General features: G+C 43.4%; 1 protein-coding gene across 1 annotated transcript in view; it reads left to right on the top strand.

The window, feature by feature from the left end:
- Nucleotides 1-12,114, top strand: part of MAN2A1 (mannosidase alpha class 2A member 1) — a 116,929-nt gene that overhangs the window by 90,764 nt on the left and 14,051 nt on the right. Inside the window, exon 19 of the mRNA XM_005141196.2 lies at nucleotides 3,916-4,049. Coding sequence (XP_005141253.1) covers nucleotides 3,916-4,049 — 134 coding nt within the window. The remainder of the gene's footprint in view (nucleotides 1-3,915; nucleotides 4,050-12,114) is intronic.

Here is a 12,114-nt window from a genome sequence, read left to right as displayed (position 1 = left end):
GTATGGAGTAGGATTTCTCACTTTGTTGTCATCAGTTCTCAACATCAGCTTCTGAGAGACTTGATCAAAACTGTAAAGTACATATGCCACAGATTTATTTCTGCTTCCTACTTTCTCCCTGTTTATGGGATTGGATGTATAATCATTTTTTAGTGTTAGATGCTGAACATTCTCCACCTTGTAAGTTCATCCACTTCTGTTCTAATTTCCTATCTAGTGGGTTATCCTCCATGCCCCAGGGAACACCTCCAGATAGACAGGATTCACCACTGTCTTTTAGAGTTGGACTTCCCTGCAGTCTGATCGATAATTAATGGGGTAGAAGGGATTGGTTACATCCTGAACCCTAATGCAATAGATTACACCATCTTTGAACCAGATGTTTCTTTAAAACAATCTTTTTGTTTGGCTTTCTAATGATTTTTTTTTTGGGGGGGGGGGGAGTGTTTATCTTTGACTTTAGAAGCACTGATTATATTTGCTGTTCACAATCCTCTTAAGAAATCATAAAGCTTTATTTTGTCAGTCTTCATTATCCTAGCTTATTAAAGAATGCAGGAAATGCAGTTAAGTAGCTTTTTATTTAAATCTTCTAAGTTCTGTTTGAAGATTTTGACAAAATTTTGTCATAGGTGAGTCCTTCTTACTGTGGTTTTGGATTTATCATATCTCTCTGTCAACCCATGTTCATACAGCAGTCCACAAAGATCATCAATTTGAGGCAGAATCCTAGCCTTATACCTTAGTACAGAAAGCTGTTTGTTTTCTTAAATCATTTCCAGCTGACTTCTATCCTGGATACACAAAATCTGGTTTTACTTGAGGGAAGGGAAGAACAAGTATTTAGGAAAATTGGATAAGTAGTTGTAGAACAATGAAGAAATATGAAAGAGAATAGCTTACTAAGTAGCCTTATCTGGTAGTTTAAATTGTGCATTTCTTATTTAGGAAACAAGTATTTCAGTCTGCCAGTTTTATTTAGGAAACCAGTACACTTGTTTGATGATTCAGTGTGCAGGAACCATAACAACATTAATTACATGCCCTGAGCTGATTTCCTTCTGGAGATAGAAACTTGAAAAGATACAAATGTCATCTTCCATAAGGCTATTTATTGAATCATAGAATGGTTAGGGTTAGAAAGAACTCAAGATCATCTAGTTCAACTTCCCCTTTCATAAGCAGGGACCCCACACTAAACCATGTCACCCAAGGCTTTGTCCAACCCGGCCTTGAACACAGCCAGGGATGGAGCATTCACAACTTCCTTGGGCAACCCATTCCAGTGTCTCACCACCATAACAGTAAACAACTTCCTCCTTATATCCAATCTAAACTTCTCCGGTTTTAGCCTGTTACCCCTTGTCCTGTCACTACAGTCACTAACGAACAGTCCCTCACCAGCATCCCTGTAGGCCCCCTTCAGATACTGGAAGGCTGCTAAGAGGTCTCCACGCAGCCTTCTCTTGTCCAGGCTGAACAGACCCAACTTTCTCGGCCTGCCTTCATATGGGAGGTGCTCCAGTCCCCTAATCATCCTCGTGGCCCTCCTCTGGACTTGTTCCAACAGCTCCATGTTCTTTTTTATGTTGAGGACACCAGAACTGCACGCAGTACTCCAAGTGAGATCTCATGAGAGCAGAGTAGAGGGGCAGGATCACCTCCTTCGACCTGCTGGTCACGTTCCTTTTGATGCAGCCCAGGATTTGGTTGGCTTTCTGGGCTGAGAGCGCACACTGTCAGCTCATGTTCATTTTCTCATTGACCAGCACCCCCAAGTCGTACTCAGGGCTGTTGTGAATGATATGATATAATTTAATGTAATGCTTAAAGAGCTATTTTGAATGGCAGTTCTACAGTTCAATATAAACTCAAAACTTCATACTTGGTGTTCACCTGGTGCAAAGTACTTTCATACTCCCACAAGTGAAAATACTCTTACAAGAAGGAGTGATTATAAGCATTTATATACTGTATTGCCACATGGTTTTCCTGTGTCCACAATATCCACCTGAGGGTGTTAAAAGAGCTGGCTGATGTCCTTGTGAGGCTGCTCTCTGTAATCTCTGGGAAGTCATGGAGATTGGGGGATATTACAGAAGGCTGGAAGAAGGCAAATGTTGCCCCCATCTACAAGAAGGACTCAAAGGATGATCCAGGGAATTACACGCCCATGAGTCTTACAAAAGTCCCTGGGGAAATTATGGAATAAAACCACTTAGGGCCTACCACAAGTCAAATGAAGCATGGGATTGGGAAAAGGCAGCACAGGTTCACTGCAGGCAAATCACGCTTGACAAAGCTGATCACCTTCTAGGACAAAGTAACATGCTCAGTTGATGTGGGGCAAGTGGTGGGCATTGTCTACCTGGATTTCTCCAAGGCTTTTGGTACACTTTCCCACAGCCTCCTCCAAGAGAAGCTCTAGACAAGTGGTCAGTGCTGGTGACTGGCTGCACACCGAGGGTGGTGGTGAACTTTTCCAGCTGGTGACCTGTTACCAGTGTGGTCCACACCAGTCAATATTGGGCTCAATGCTGTTCAGTGTCTTCATAAGTGTTCTGGATGGTAGGATCAAATGTACTATGGCCAAGTTTGCCAATGATACCAGAGTGAATTGGGAAGTGGACACTTTGGAAGGGAGAGCCACCTGGGGAGGAAGAGTGGGCTAACAAGAACCTTATGAAGTTCAACAAGGACAAGGTTATGCACCTGGTCAAACCCAACCTAAGAGTGCAGCAAGGCTGCGTGGCTGGGGTGGAGCTCTGTAGAAAGGGACCCTGGGCATGTTGGTAGAAAACCAGCACAATAGAAGTGATCAGTGTGCAGCTGTGGCAAAGAAAGCCAACAGGGTGCTGGGTTACATCAATGAGAGTTTCACCAGCAGAGACAAAGTTGTCATTATCCCGCTTTACTCAGCACTTGACAGGCCACACCTGGACTACTGTGTTCAGTTTTGGTCCCCGCTGTACAAAAAAGATGTGGATAGTCTGGAAAGGGTCCGGAGAAGGGCCACAAACATAGTTAGAAGACTGGGAAGCTGTATGAGGAAAGGCTGAGAGAACTGGGTTTGTTCAGCCTGGAGAAGTCTCAAGGGAGACCTTATCCCCATGTCTCAGTATTTAAAGGGCGGCTACAAAGGAAATGGAGATTCTCTTTTTACAGCAAATCACATGGAATAGACAAGGGGTAATGGGCAGAAGTTACCCCTGGGGAGGTTCCAACTTTACACGAGGCAGATTTTTCACAGTGAGAACAATCAGCCATTGGAATAATCTCCCCAAGGAAATGGTGGATTCCCCAACAAGAGACACTTTTAAGATTCAGCTGGGCAGGATACTGGCGCATGTAGGTCATGCTTTGCCAAGAAAGGTTGGACCATATGATCCTTGAGATCTCTTTTAACCTGGTGTTCCATAGTTCTAATGTTCTATGATTCCTTCTGCCTCCAACTGTGAAACAAAAACAAAAAAGAAAAAAATGTGTCTGGGAGGTGTGTTTTTTAATGGAGTATAAGATTATAATAGTTCCTATACAGAAGATCCATACAGCTGCAGCTACTTGGGCTGATTCTCTTCTTCGATGCTTTATGTGCCAAGTATTCTTGTTATAGATGCAGGTTAATAGTAGTAACTTTTCATGTTAAACTACTATTTAGACTCAATAAAAATTTGCAGGACCTTCTGCTGAAAGGCTTGTGAAAAATTTTTTGAAGAATATTAACAGCCAAAGCCCAAAGATATTAACTGTTTTCATAATCAGGCCTAACAGGATTGATCTGCTATTACTGTTCCATATGCAAGACAAAAAAAAAAAAGGCGATTCTTTAAGTTATATTTTAGGGTATTTTTCTTACATTTAATACAAGCTTTACATGTTCTATTTACTAGTATAGCTCTTGTATTGCTCTTTCAGGTCAGTTAGAAGTGATCATGGATCGTCGACTTATGCAGGATGACAACCGTGGCCTTGGACAAGGTGTCCAAGACAACAAGATTACAGCTAATGCCTTCCGACTTCTGCTGGAAAGAAGACATGAAACAGATGTGGTAAAATTTGTTGTCTGGATTTTTCTGGCTAATTAAGATTTAAATATTTCTGTTGCAGCAGCAGTAACTCAGTGAAGACATTATTCCATGACCAGTAGAGCTAAGGAAACATAGCTTGCAAGGGAATCTTGTCAACTTGCTTGAATATTTTCATTGTAAAGACTTCATCTTTCACAACAGGTTGCCCAGAGAGGTGGTGGCTGCTCTATCCCTGGAGGCATTCAGGGCCAGGCTGGACGTGATTGTGGGCAGCTTGATCTAGTCAAAGATGTCCCTGCTCATTGCAGGGTGGTTTGACTGGATGACCTCTGGGGAGCTCTTCCAACCCAAACTGTATGATTCTACTCTTCACACAAATACCTGTAGTGTCTGCTTTCCCACTCACACTTCAACACATGACTGGAGTACTGTTGCACTGTTTTTGGGGTAGTGTGTACTGTTCTTTCATTCTATTTTTTTTGTTGTTTTTTTCTTACTGAGAAGCTTTTTATTCTTCCGAAATTGCTAAATTTAGCAAAATCCACTGAATCTGGAGTAAGGTTGACACATTATTTCAGATGGATGGTTAGAAAGAGAAAACATCTTTATAAATACAGGTTTTGTAGGAAATAAGATTTAAGTGGAAATGTTCAGACATATAAACCTTTTAATTTCATCCTGATTCTGGGAAAGCTGAGACCGTTTTGCTGGAAGGAGATTTTTTTGTAGTTGCACAGATCTTAGTTTGCCTTTTTTTGTTAGTCTTGTAAATAAGTCTTTAGTTCTCTATCAGTTCTTTGCATTTTTTCCCTGCTTTTTTTCTATAATTTTTTAGGACAAAATAAGAAGTACATCTTCATACTAAGGCATTAGAATCATACTAACAGCATTGAGTATATGTTAAAATCATCACAAAGCTAAAGATGAGAGGATGTATCCTGAGCTGCTAATGAATATTCAGATAAATTGGAATGAATTCTGGTTTATAATGGATTTTATTAACTACTGTGAGAGGATGATAATACCAAGTTTAAAGCTAATTTCCACCACTTAATGATTGAAAGTGTTTTTTTCAGGTTGTACGTGTCACTATGATTCCTCATTGTGTACCATACAGGCAGCATGTTAACTTCATTTATCAGTGTCGTGTGCAAATATCTGAGCTAACTTGAAAGAAGTGTACTTGAGTTCTGCAGCAGTCTACCTTTGACAGCAAGCATTGCACGGGTTAATCTACCTTTGCAAGAAGAAACCTTCAGAGAGTTCTGTGCTACTTTAGTAGCCAGGGTAAATTGTATTGTGTTAAATTAGAATAAGAAACTGGTAAGTGAGAATTATTGGACACAGAAATTTATGCTTTAAATTAGCAAATAGTTTGAAACAACAGGAGAAAATCAAATCAGTTAGTGCCATGGTGCTTGCGTTGACACTGTGTGAAGTTCTGGTATTTTTGAGAGAGCCATAGATTTACTCTCTAAAATGTATCTCTGGAAGTCTTTTAGTCCAGTTACTGTTCAGAGAAGGTCTATTTTTCTGTCAGAAGAACAGACTTTAAAAACCATCCATCCAAAGGATTAGTCATCTGTTCAGACTGTAATGGAGATGTGAAGAGTTAGAGCATGTTTGATGCGTACCTCCAGGGAAACTTCTTGGTTACTTACTTCTAAAAGAAAGCTAGCGCATGCACATTGAGACTCCTCTGCAAACTAGAGCAGTGCCTGGTTAAGTGGTGTTAGTCATAAGTTTAATTCCAGAATGGTGCTGCTGCTTCAAACCAAAATACACCTTTGGAAAATAGTTTGAGGTTTCCTCAGTTCTAAAAAAACTGCAGCGTAAACAACTCTGGGGCTATCTGGTTAGTGAAACGTTTACACGTGTCTTTGCATACATTTACCATTTTGTTTGGGATATCAGTCAAACATCAGCTCTATAGAATAACAATGTATTTGCCTTTTCTTATTAAAATCTTTGTCCTTTTGCTACATTTTTGAAAGATTCTGTGCAAGTTACTAAGAATCTTTCAAGGGAGAAGGGACAGTTAACCTGCATTGAGGCATTTGGGTACCTGTGTTCCAGCATCTACCTTCCTTCCCCTGACTGACCCTTTGTGATGAGCTTATAATGGTTTTAAATAACTGCAGAGTAAGCCTTTAAGGGCAGTTAGTTCTTACACAGTTCTGTAGGGACTTGAAGAGGATCAAAGCTATGGGGGAGTGGGCACAGCCAAAAAGACATGCTGTTGGACCAAACTATACAGTGTGCACAACCTCCATGGGCCAAGTAAGATGTTTTGGGTCAGTTGCTGAGGTGAGTAGCTTGAGAGGTGATGCCTCCAACACCTGAGCAGGGGGAAACTCACCGTCCAGGAGCCTCAACTCGGAGGGTGAGAGCTGCCGAAAGAGCCTCAGGTCCTCAACAGGACTTGCCCAGGAGCCGGCACCTCAGCTGGCGTGAGCAGGGACTCACAGGGGCTGGAGCCAAGAGGAGCAGCACCCGCCCTGACTGGCAGGTAAAAACCTGCCCCAGGGAGCATGAGCAACCAGGAGTAGGGCATGACATGGCACAGCAGTTCCCATGGGCAGGGGAGCAGGATAGTGAGCACTCGTCTCATGACCAGAGTCCTCTCTGGGAACTCTGCTCTGGCTGCTCCAGCAGTGGTAGGGTCCACACCAGAAAGAGCCGATGAGAGGGGAGGCTGCAGCACAGAGCTTGTAGTATAGAGAGTGCCTGCATTGGTCTCTTGAGGTGAGGGTGCACAATGGGCAGGGCCGCACTCGTGCGCCCAGGTGGAGGTCCTCCTGCAGCAAATGGCTGAGTTGCAGGATGCTGTCAATAGGTTAAAAGATGTCAGGGAAGCTGAGAGGAAGCAGGACTGCTTGCTTCAGGCCCAAACTGTGCAAGGGCGTCAGTCGTCGATTGTAGCTCATGGAGGGAAGAAGGAGGGCATTAACCTGGGAAGATGTGAACTAATAACAAAAGAAAACAATAAGAAAAGGAGGAAGAGGACAATTAAAAGCAAGGAGCTTCTTTCTAAATCTGTCCCCAGCCAAAACTGCTTCACGGTTCCGCAGGAGGCTAACGAGGACGCACCCTCGCAACAGAGCAACCAGCTGATGCACTGGTAAAGAAGATCACTACTGGTGCTGCCAGGAAAAAGAGGTGGGTCACAGTAGACTCTACTTTGAAAGGCAGAGGGGCACTCATCTGTCAGCTTGACCAGCTCTCAAGTGAGGTGTGTTGCCTACCAGGGGCTCAGATCAGGGTTGGTGCTGAGAGGCTGGCTGCACTAGCAAGTCCCACTGACTATTACCCAGTTCTAGTGGTCCATGTGGCTGCTAGTGATACAGATAGCAGTAGCCCAGAGAACATAAAGAAGGACTACAGAGCCCTGGGAGAGGTGGTTAGGGGCTCTGGAGTTCAGACAGTCTTTTTGTCAATTCTTCAGGATAAAAGGGAGGACCCTAAAAAGGCTAGGAGGATTTGCAGGGTTAATAAATGGTTAGAATAGTGGTGCCATAGTCAGGGGTTTGGGTAGTTAGAATATGGGACTCAGTTTGGGAGGCTGGGTCTACTGGAGGCTGGTGGAGCTGCTCTGACAAAAAAGGGGAAGAGCAGTTTTGGTAGGAGGCTGGTCAAGGATGCTTTAAACTAGATGTGTTGGGAGAGGGGAGCATAATTCCATCCCAACACTCCCAGTCAGTTGCCAGCACCTATAATAAATGCTGAGTGATGTAGAGATATTCCAGCTGCTCCAGCCAATGAGCCGACTTCATTTGGAGCTCAGCTCAGATGCCTCTATACAAACACCTGTTGTATGGGAACAAACAAGAGGAATTAGAGGTGTGTGCACATCTACGAGGCTATAATACAATAGGCATCACAGAAACATGGTGGGATGTCTTCTGTGACTGGAGTGTTGGAATGGAAGGCTACAGTCTCTTCAGAAAAGATAGGCCTGGCAGGGAGGAAAGTTGCTATTCATGTTAGGGATGGGCTGGAGAATATGGAACTCTTGTATGGGGACAGGTGATCAGTTAACAGAGTTTGTGGGTCAGGGTCAGAGGGAGAACAGTGCTGGGAGACATTATTGTGGGAATCTGTTACCGCCCACCTGATCAAGAGGACTCTGTGGATGAAGCCCTCCTTCGACAGAGAGAAACAGCCTCACACTCACAGGCCCATGTTCTCATGGCAGACTTGAACCACCCTGATACCTGTTAGAGAGGAACAGTATGGCCCGGCACTAGCAGTCCAGGAGGTTTCTCAATAGTGTGGAAGACAACTTCCTTCTGCAAGTAATAGAGGAGCCGACAAGCAGAGGTGCCATACTTGACCTCGTGCTCACCAAGGGGGAAGGGGTGGTTGGAAATGTGATATTCCAGGGCAGCCTGGATGCAGTGATCATGAAATAGTCGAATTTGAGATCCTCAGGACAGCGAGAAGAGAATGCAGCAAGCTCACTGCCCTGGACTTCAAGAGAGCAGACTTTGGCCTCTTCAGGAACCTGCTTAGTAAGGTTCCATGGGATATAGCCCTAGAGGGCAAGGGGGGCCAAAACTGGTTGATATTCAGGGATCATCTTCTTCTGCAAGCTCAGGAGTGTTGTGTCCCAACTAGAAGAGAGTGCAGCAGGAGTGTCAGGAGACCTCCTTAGATAGGGAGTTGCTGAGGAAACTTTGAGGGGGAAAAGAGGCTTATAAAAGGTGGAAGAAAGGACAGGGGGCCTGGGAAGGATACAGGGATGTTGTCTGGGAAGCTAGGGACTAGATTAGGAAAGCTAAGGCCCAGTTAGAATTAAATGTGGCTAGGGATGTGAAAGATAACAGGAAGGGATTTTGTAGGTACATTGCAAGTAAAAGACAAACTAGGGACAATGTGGGCCCTCTCCAGAAGCCATCAGGAGAACTGGCTACCTTGGATTTGGAGAAGGTTGAGGTTCTGAATGACTTGTTTGCCTCAGTCTACACTGGCAAATGCTCTGGCCACACCACCCAAGTCTTGGAAGGCAGATGCAGGGGCTGTGAGAATGAACACCTGAGGCCTACTGTACGAGAGGATCTGGTTTGAGACCATCTTAAAGAACCTGAACATGCACAAGTCCATGGGACCTGATGAAATCCATGCACAGGTCCTGAAGGAGCTGGCAAATGAAGTTGCAAAGCCTCTGTCCATCATATTTGAAAAATCATGGCAGTCAGGTGAAATTCCCAATGACTGGAAAAAGGGAAATATAACCCCCATTTTCAAGAAGGGGAAAATGGATGACACAGGGAACTACAGACAAGTCACTCACCTCCATGCCTGCCAAATCTGGGAGCAGATTCATCCAGAAGGCATGCTAAGGCACATGAAAAACAACAAGATGGCTGGTGACAGCCAGCATGGCTTTACTAGAGTAAAATCCTGCCTGATCAATTTGGTGGCCTTCTATGACGGGGCTACAGAAGTGATGGACAGGGGTGGAGCAGTTGATGTCATCTACCTGGACTTGTGCAAAGCGTTGGACACTGTCCCACAGAACATCCTTGTCTCTAAATTGGAGAGACATCAATTTGATAGGTGGACCACTTGGTGGAGAGAGAACTGGCTGCATGGCTGCACATACAAAGTTATGGTCAATGTCTCAATGTCCAGCTGGAGATCAGTAACGAGTGGTGTCCCTCAGGAATTGGTTTTGGGACTGGTCTTGTTCAACATCTCTGTTGGTGACATGCACAGTGGAATTGAGTGCACCCTCAGCAACTTTGCCAGTGACACCAAGCTTGTTGTTCGGTTGATATGCTGGAGGGAAGGAATGCCATTCAGAGGGACCTTGACACACCTGTGAGGTGGGCCGATGCCAACCTTATGATGTTTAACCGTGCCAAGTTCAAGGTCCTGCGTGGGGGTCGGAGCAATCCCAGGCACAGCTGCAGGTTGGGCAGAGAAAAGCTTAAGAGCAGCCCTGTGGAGAAAGACCTGGGGGTGCTGGTCAATGAGAAAATGAACATGAGCCAGCAGTGTGCACTCTCAGCCCAGAAAGCCAACCAAATCCTGGGCTGCATCAAAAGGAGCATGACCAGCAGGTCGAAGGAGGTGATCCTGCCCCTCTACTCTGCTCTCGTGAGACCTCACTTGGAGTACTGTGTGCCGTTCTGGTGTCCTCAACATAAAAAGAACATGGAGCTGTTGGAACAAATCCAGAGGAGGGCCACGAGGATGATCAGGGGACTGGAGCACCTCCCATATGAAGGCAGGCCGAGAAAGTTGGGTCTGTTCAGCCTGGACAAGAGAAGGCTGCGTGGAGACCTCTTAGCAGCCTTCCAGTATCTGAAGGGGGCCTACAGGGATGCTGGTGAGGGACTGTTCGTTAGTGACTGTAGTGACAGGACAAGGGGTAACAGGCTAAAACCGGAGAAGTTTAGATTGGATATAAGGAGGAAGTTGTTTACTGTTATGGTGGTGAGACACTGGAATGGGTTGCCCAAGGAAGTTGTGAATGCTCCATCCCTGGCTGTGTTCAAGGCCGGGTTGGACAAAGCCTTGGGTGACATGGTTTAGTGTGGGGTCCCTGCTTATGAAAGGGGAGGTTGAACTTGATGATCTTAAGATCCTTTCCAACCATAAGTAGTCTATGGTTCTGTGTTTTAAGAAAACATTATATTTTTAGTGTTATATCTGGAATTGCCCTTTGCTGTATTAAGAGTTTCCGAACATGTTTGATTTTCAAACGGTCTGAACGTCAGTAGCATTTTCTGATTCATGTAACTGTTTCAGTTTTGTTGAAGTGAGGGTAGTAGTCCCTTTTCTGTTCTGTTAAATATACAGACATTTTTAGTGTATTTTTGCTCAAAGGTAGTTGTTTAATTTTAAAATAGCCCTTTCAGAGAAATTATGAAGAAATTGTATGCAGTTTATACACGTAATCACCTGTGGTGTGACTCATACCCTGACCCTAGTTTTATTCTCAGGTCTTTTGTTCTTGACTTGAAGAGCCAGGGAACAGGAGCAGAGAGTTTTGGTCAGTTGGTAGCATATTTGCTATTACAAGCTTTTTTGTATTCCAGAATACTCCTTTGTCTTTTTTCAGACAGCTCTGAAGAACAGGGTGTTTCCTGCTCTTTGGGAAACTTCCCATAAAAGGAGCCTGTATGAAGTGTAGGATGTGCAGTTCTTGAATAATTAAATGTGCATCACTTTGGTGTAATTATTGTGGAGATTTTTTGCTATGACAATATCAACCAAAAGCTTCTTTTAATTTGCATCTCTGAAATACTTTTCTTTCTTCCCCTACCCCACCCTGAACAGTATATTTTAGTGGTAGTCAAACTACATGGATGTCCTGTGGAGAGGTAGAATTCTTAAATAATCACTAGCATAATCAAGTAGCCTGTATTCTATTAAGTCCTTAATCCTAATATTACCTGGTGCTTGTCTTTTGAATTCTAGCTCATCTAGCTAGTAGTAAATATGCTGGTATGTGCAAAAGATTTCACGTTTGTTTTGCTGAAGTGTTTTTAAGTGTTCCCCCACAGCCAAACTGGATACCACAAAAGGTGTATTCAGAATTACCATGTTGTTCATAGGTAAGCCAAGTATGTAATAAAATTTGGACAAATCACTTTACATTATACTCATCTGATTTATTGACAGCTGTGTGATGCAATTTCTAGATGCATCTTTTTCTTCTTCTAGAATGTAACTAGTAACTTAGTTACTAGATGTAACCAAGTCTGTTAATTTTGTCCTTGCAAAGCATTGGCTGTGCATATCTTTTCCACTTCTAATATTAATTTTTCTTTCTCCTCAGATAAGCAAGAACTGAATTGATTTAATTTTTAAGTGAAAGGATTATTATTTGAGTATGAAACTGAGTACAGTTAACAAATATTTGCTTGTCAAAAGAGTAATTGTTTCTTTACATTTGAACATATAGACTTTATTTTTTGTAGTTATTGTAACTTTTGTTAAAAATAAGCATTGATTTCTTTTTACTTTCCAGGCCTTAGTATGTGATACTAGTATAATAATATTAATAAAATGGGATTTATAGTATGTGGTAACATGTTTATTTCAGCAGTGACATAGCTGGAGAAATGATGCCATG

The sequence above is a fragment of the Melopsittacus undulatus genome, chromosome Z (genome assembly GCF_012275295.1).
Source record: "Melopsittacus undulatus isolate bMelUnd1 chromosome Z, bMelUnd1.mat.Z, whole genome shotgun sequence".
Taxonomy (NCBI): Eukaryota; Metazoa; Chordata; class Aves; order Psittaciformes; family Psittaculidae; genus Melopsittacus; species Melopsittacus undulatus.
This window is presented reverse-complemented; position numbering and strand designations above follow the sequence as displayed.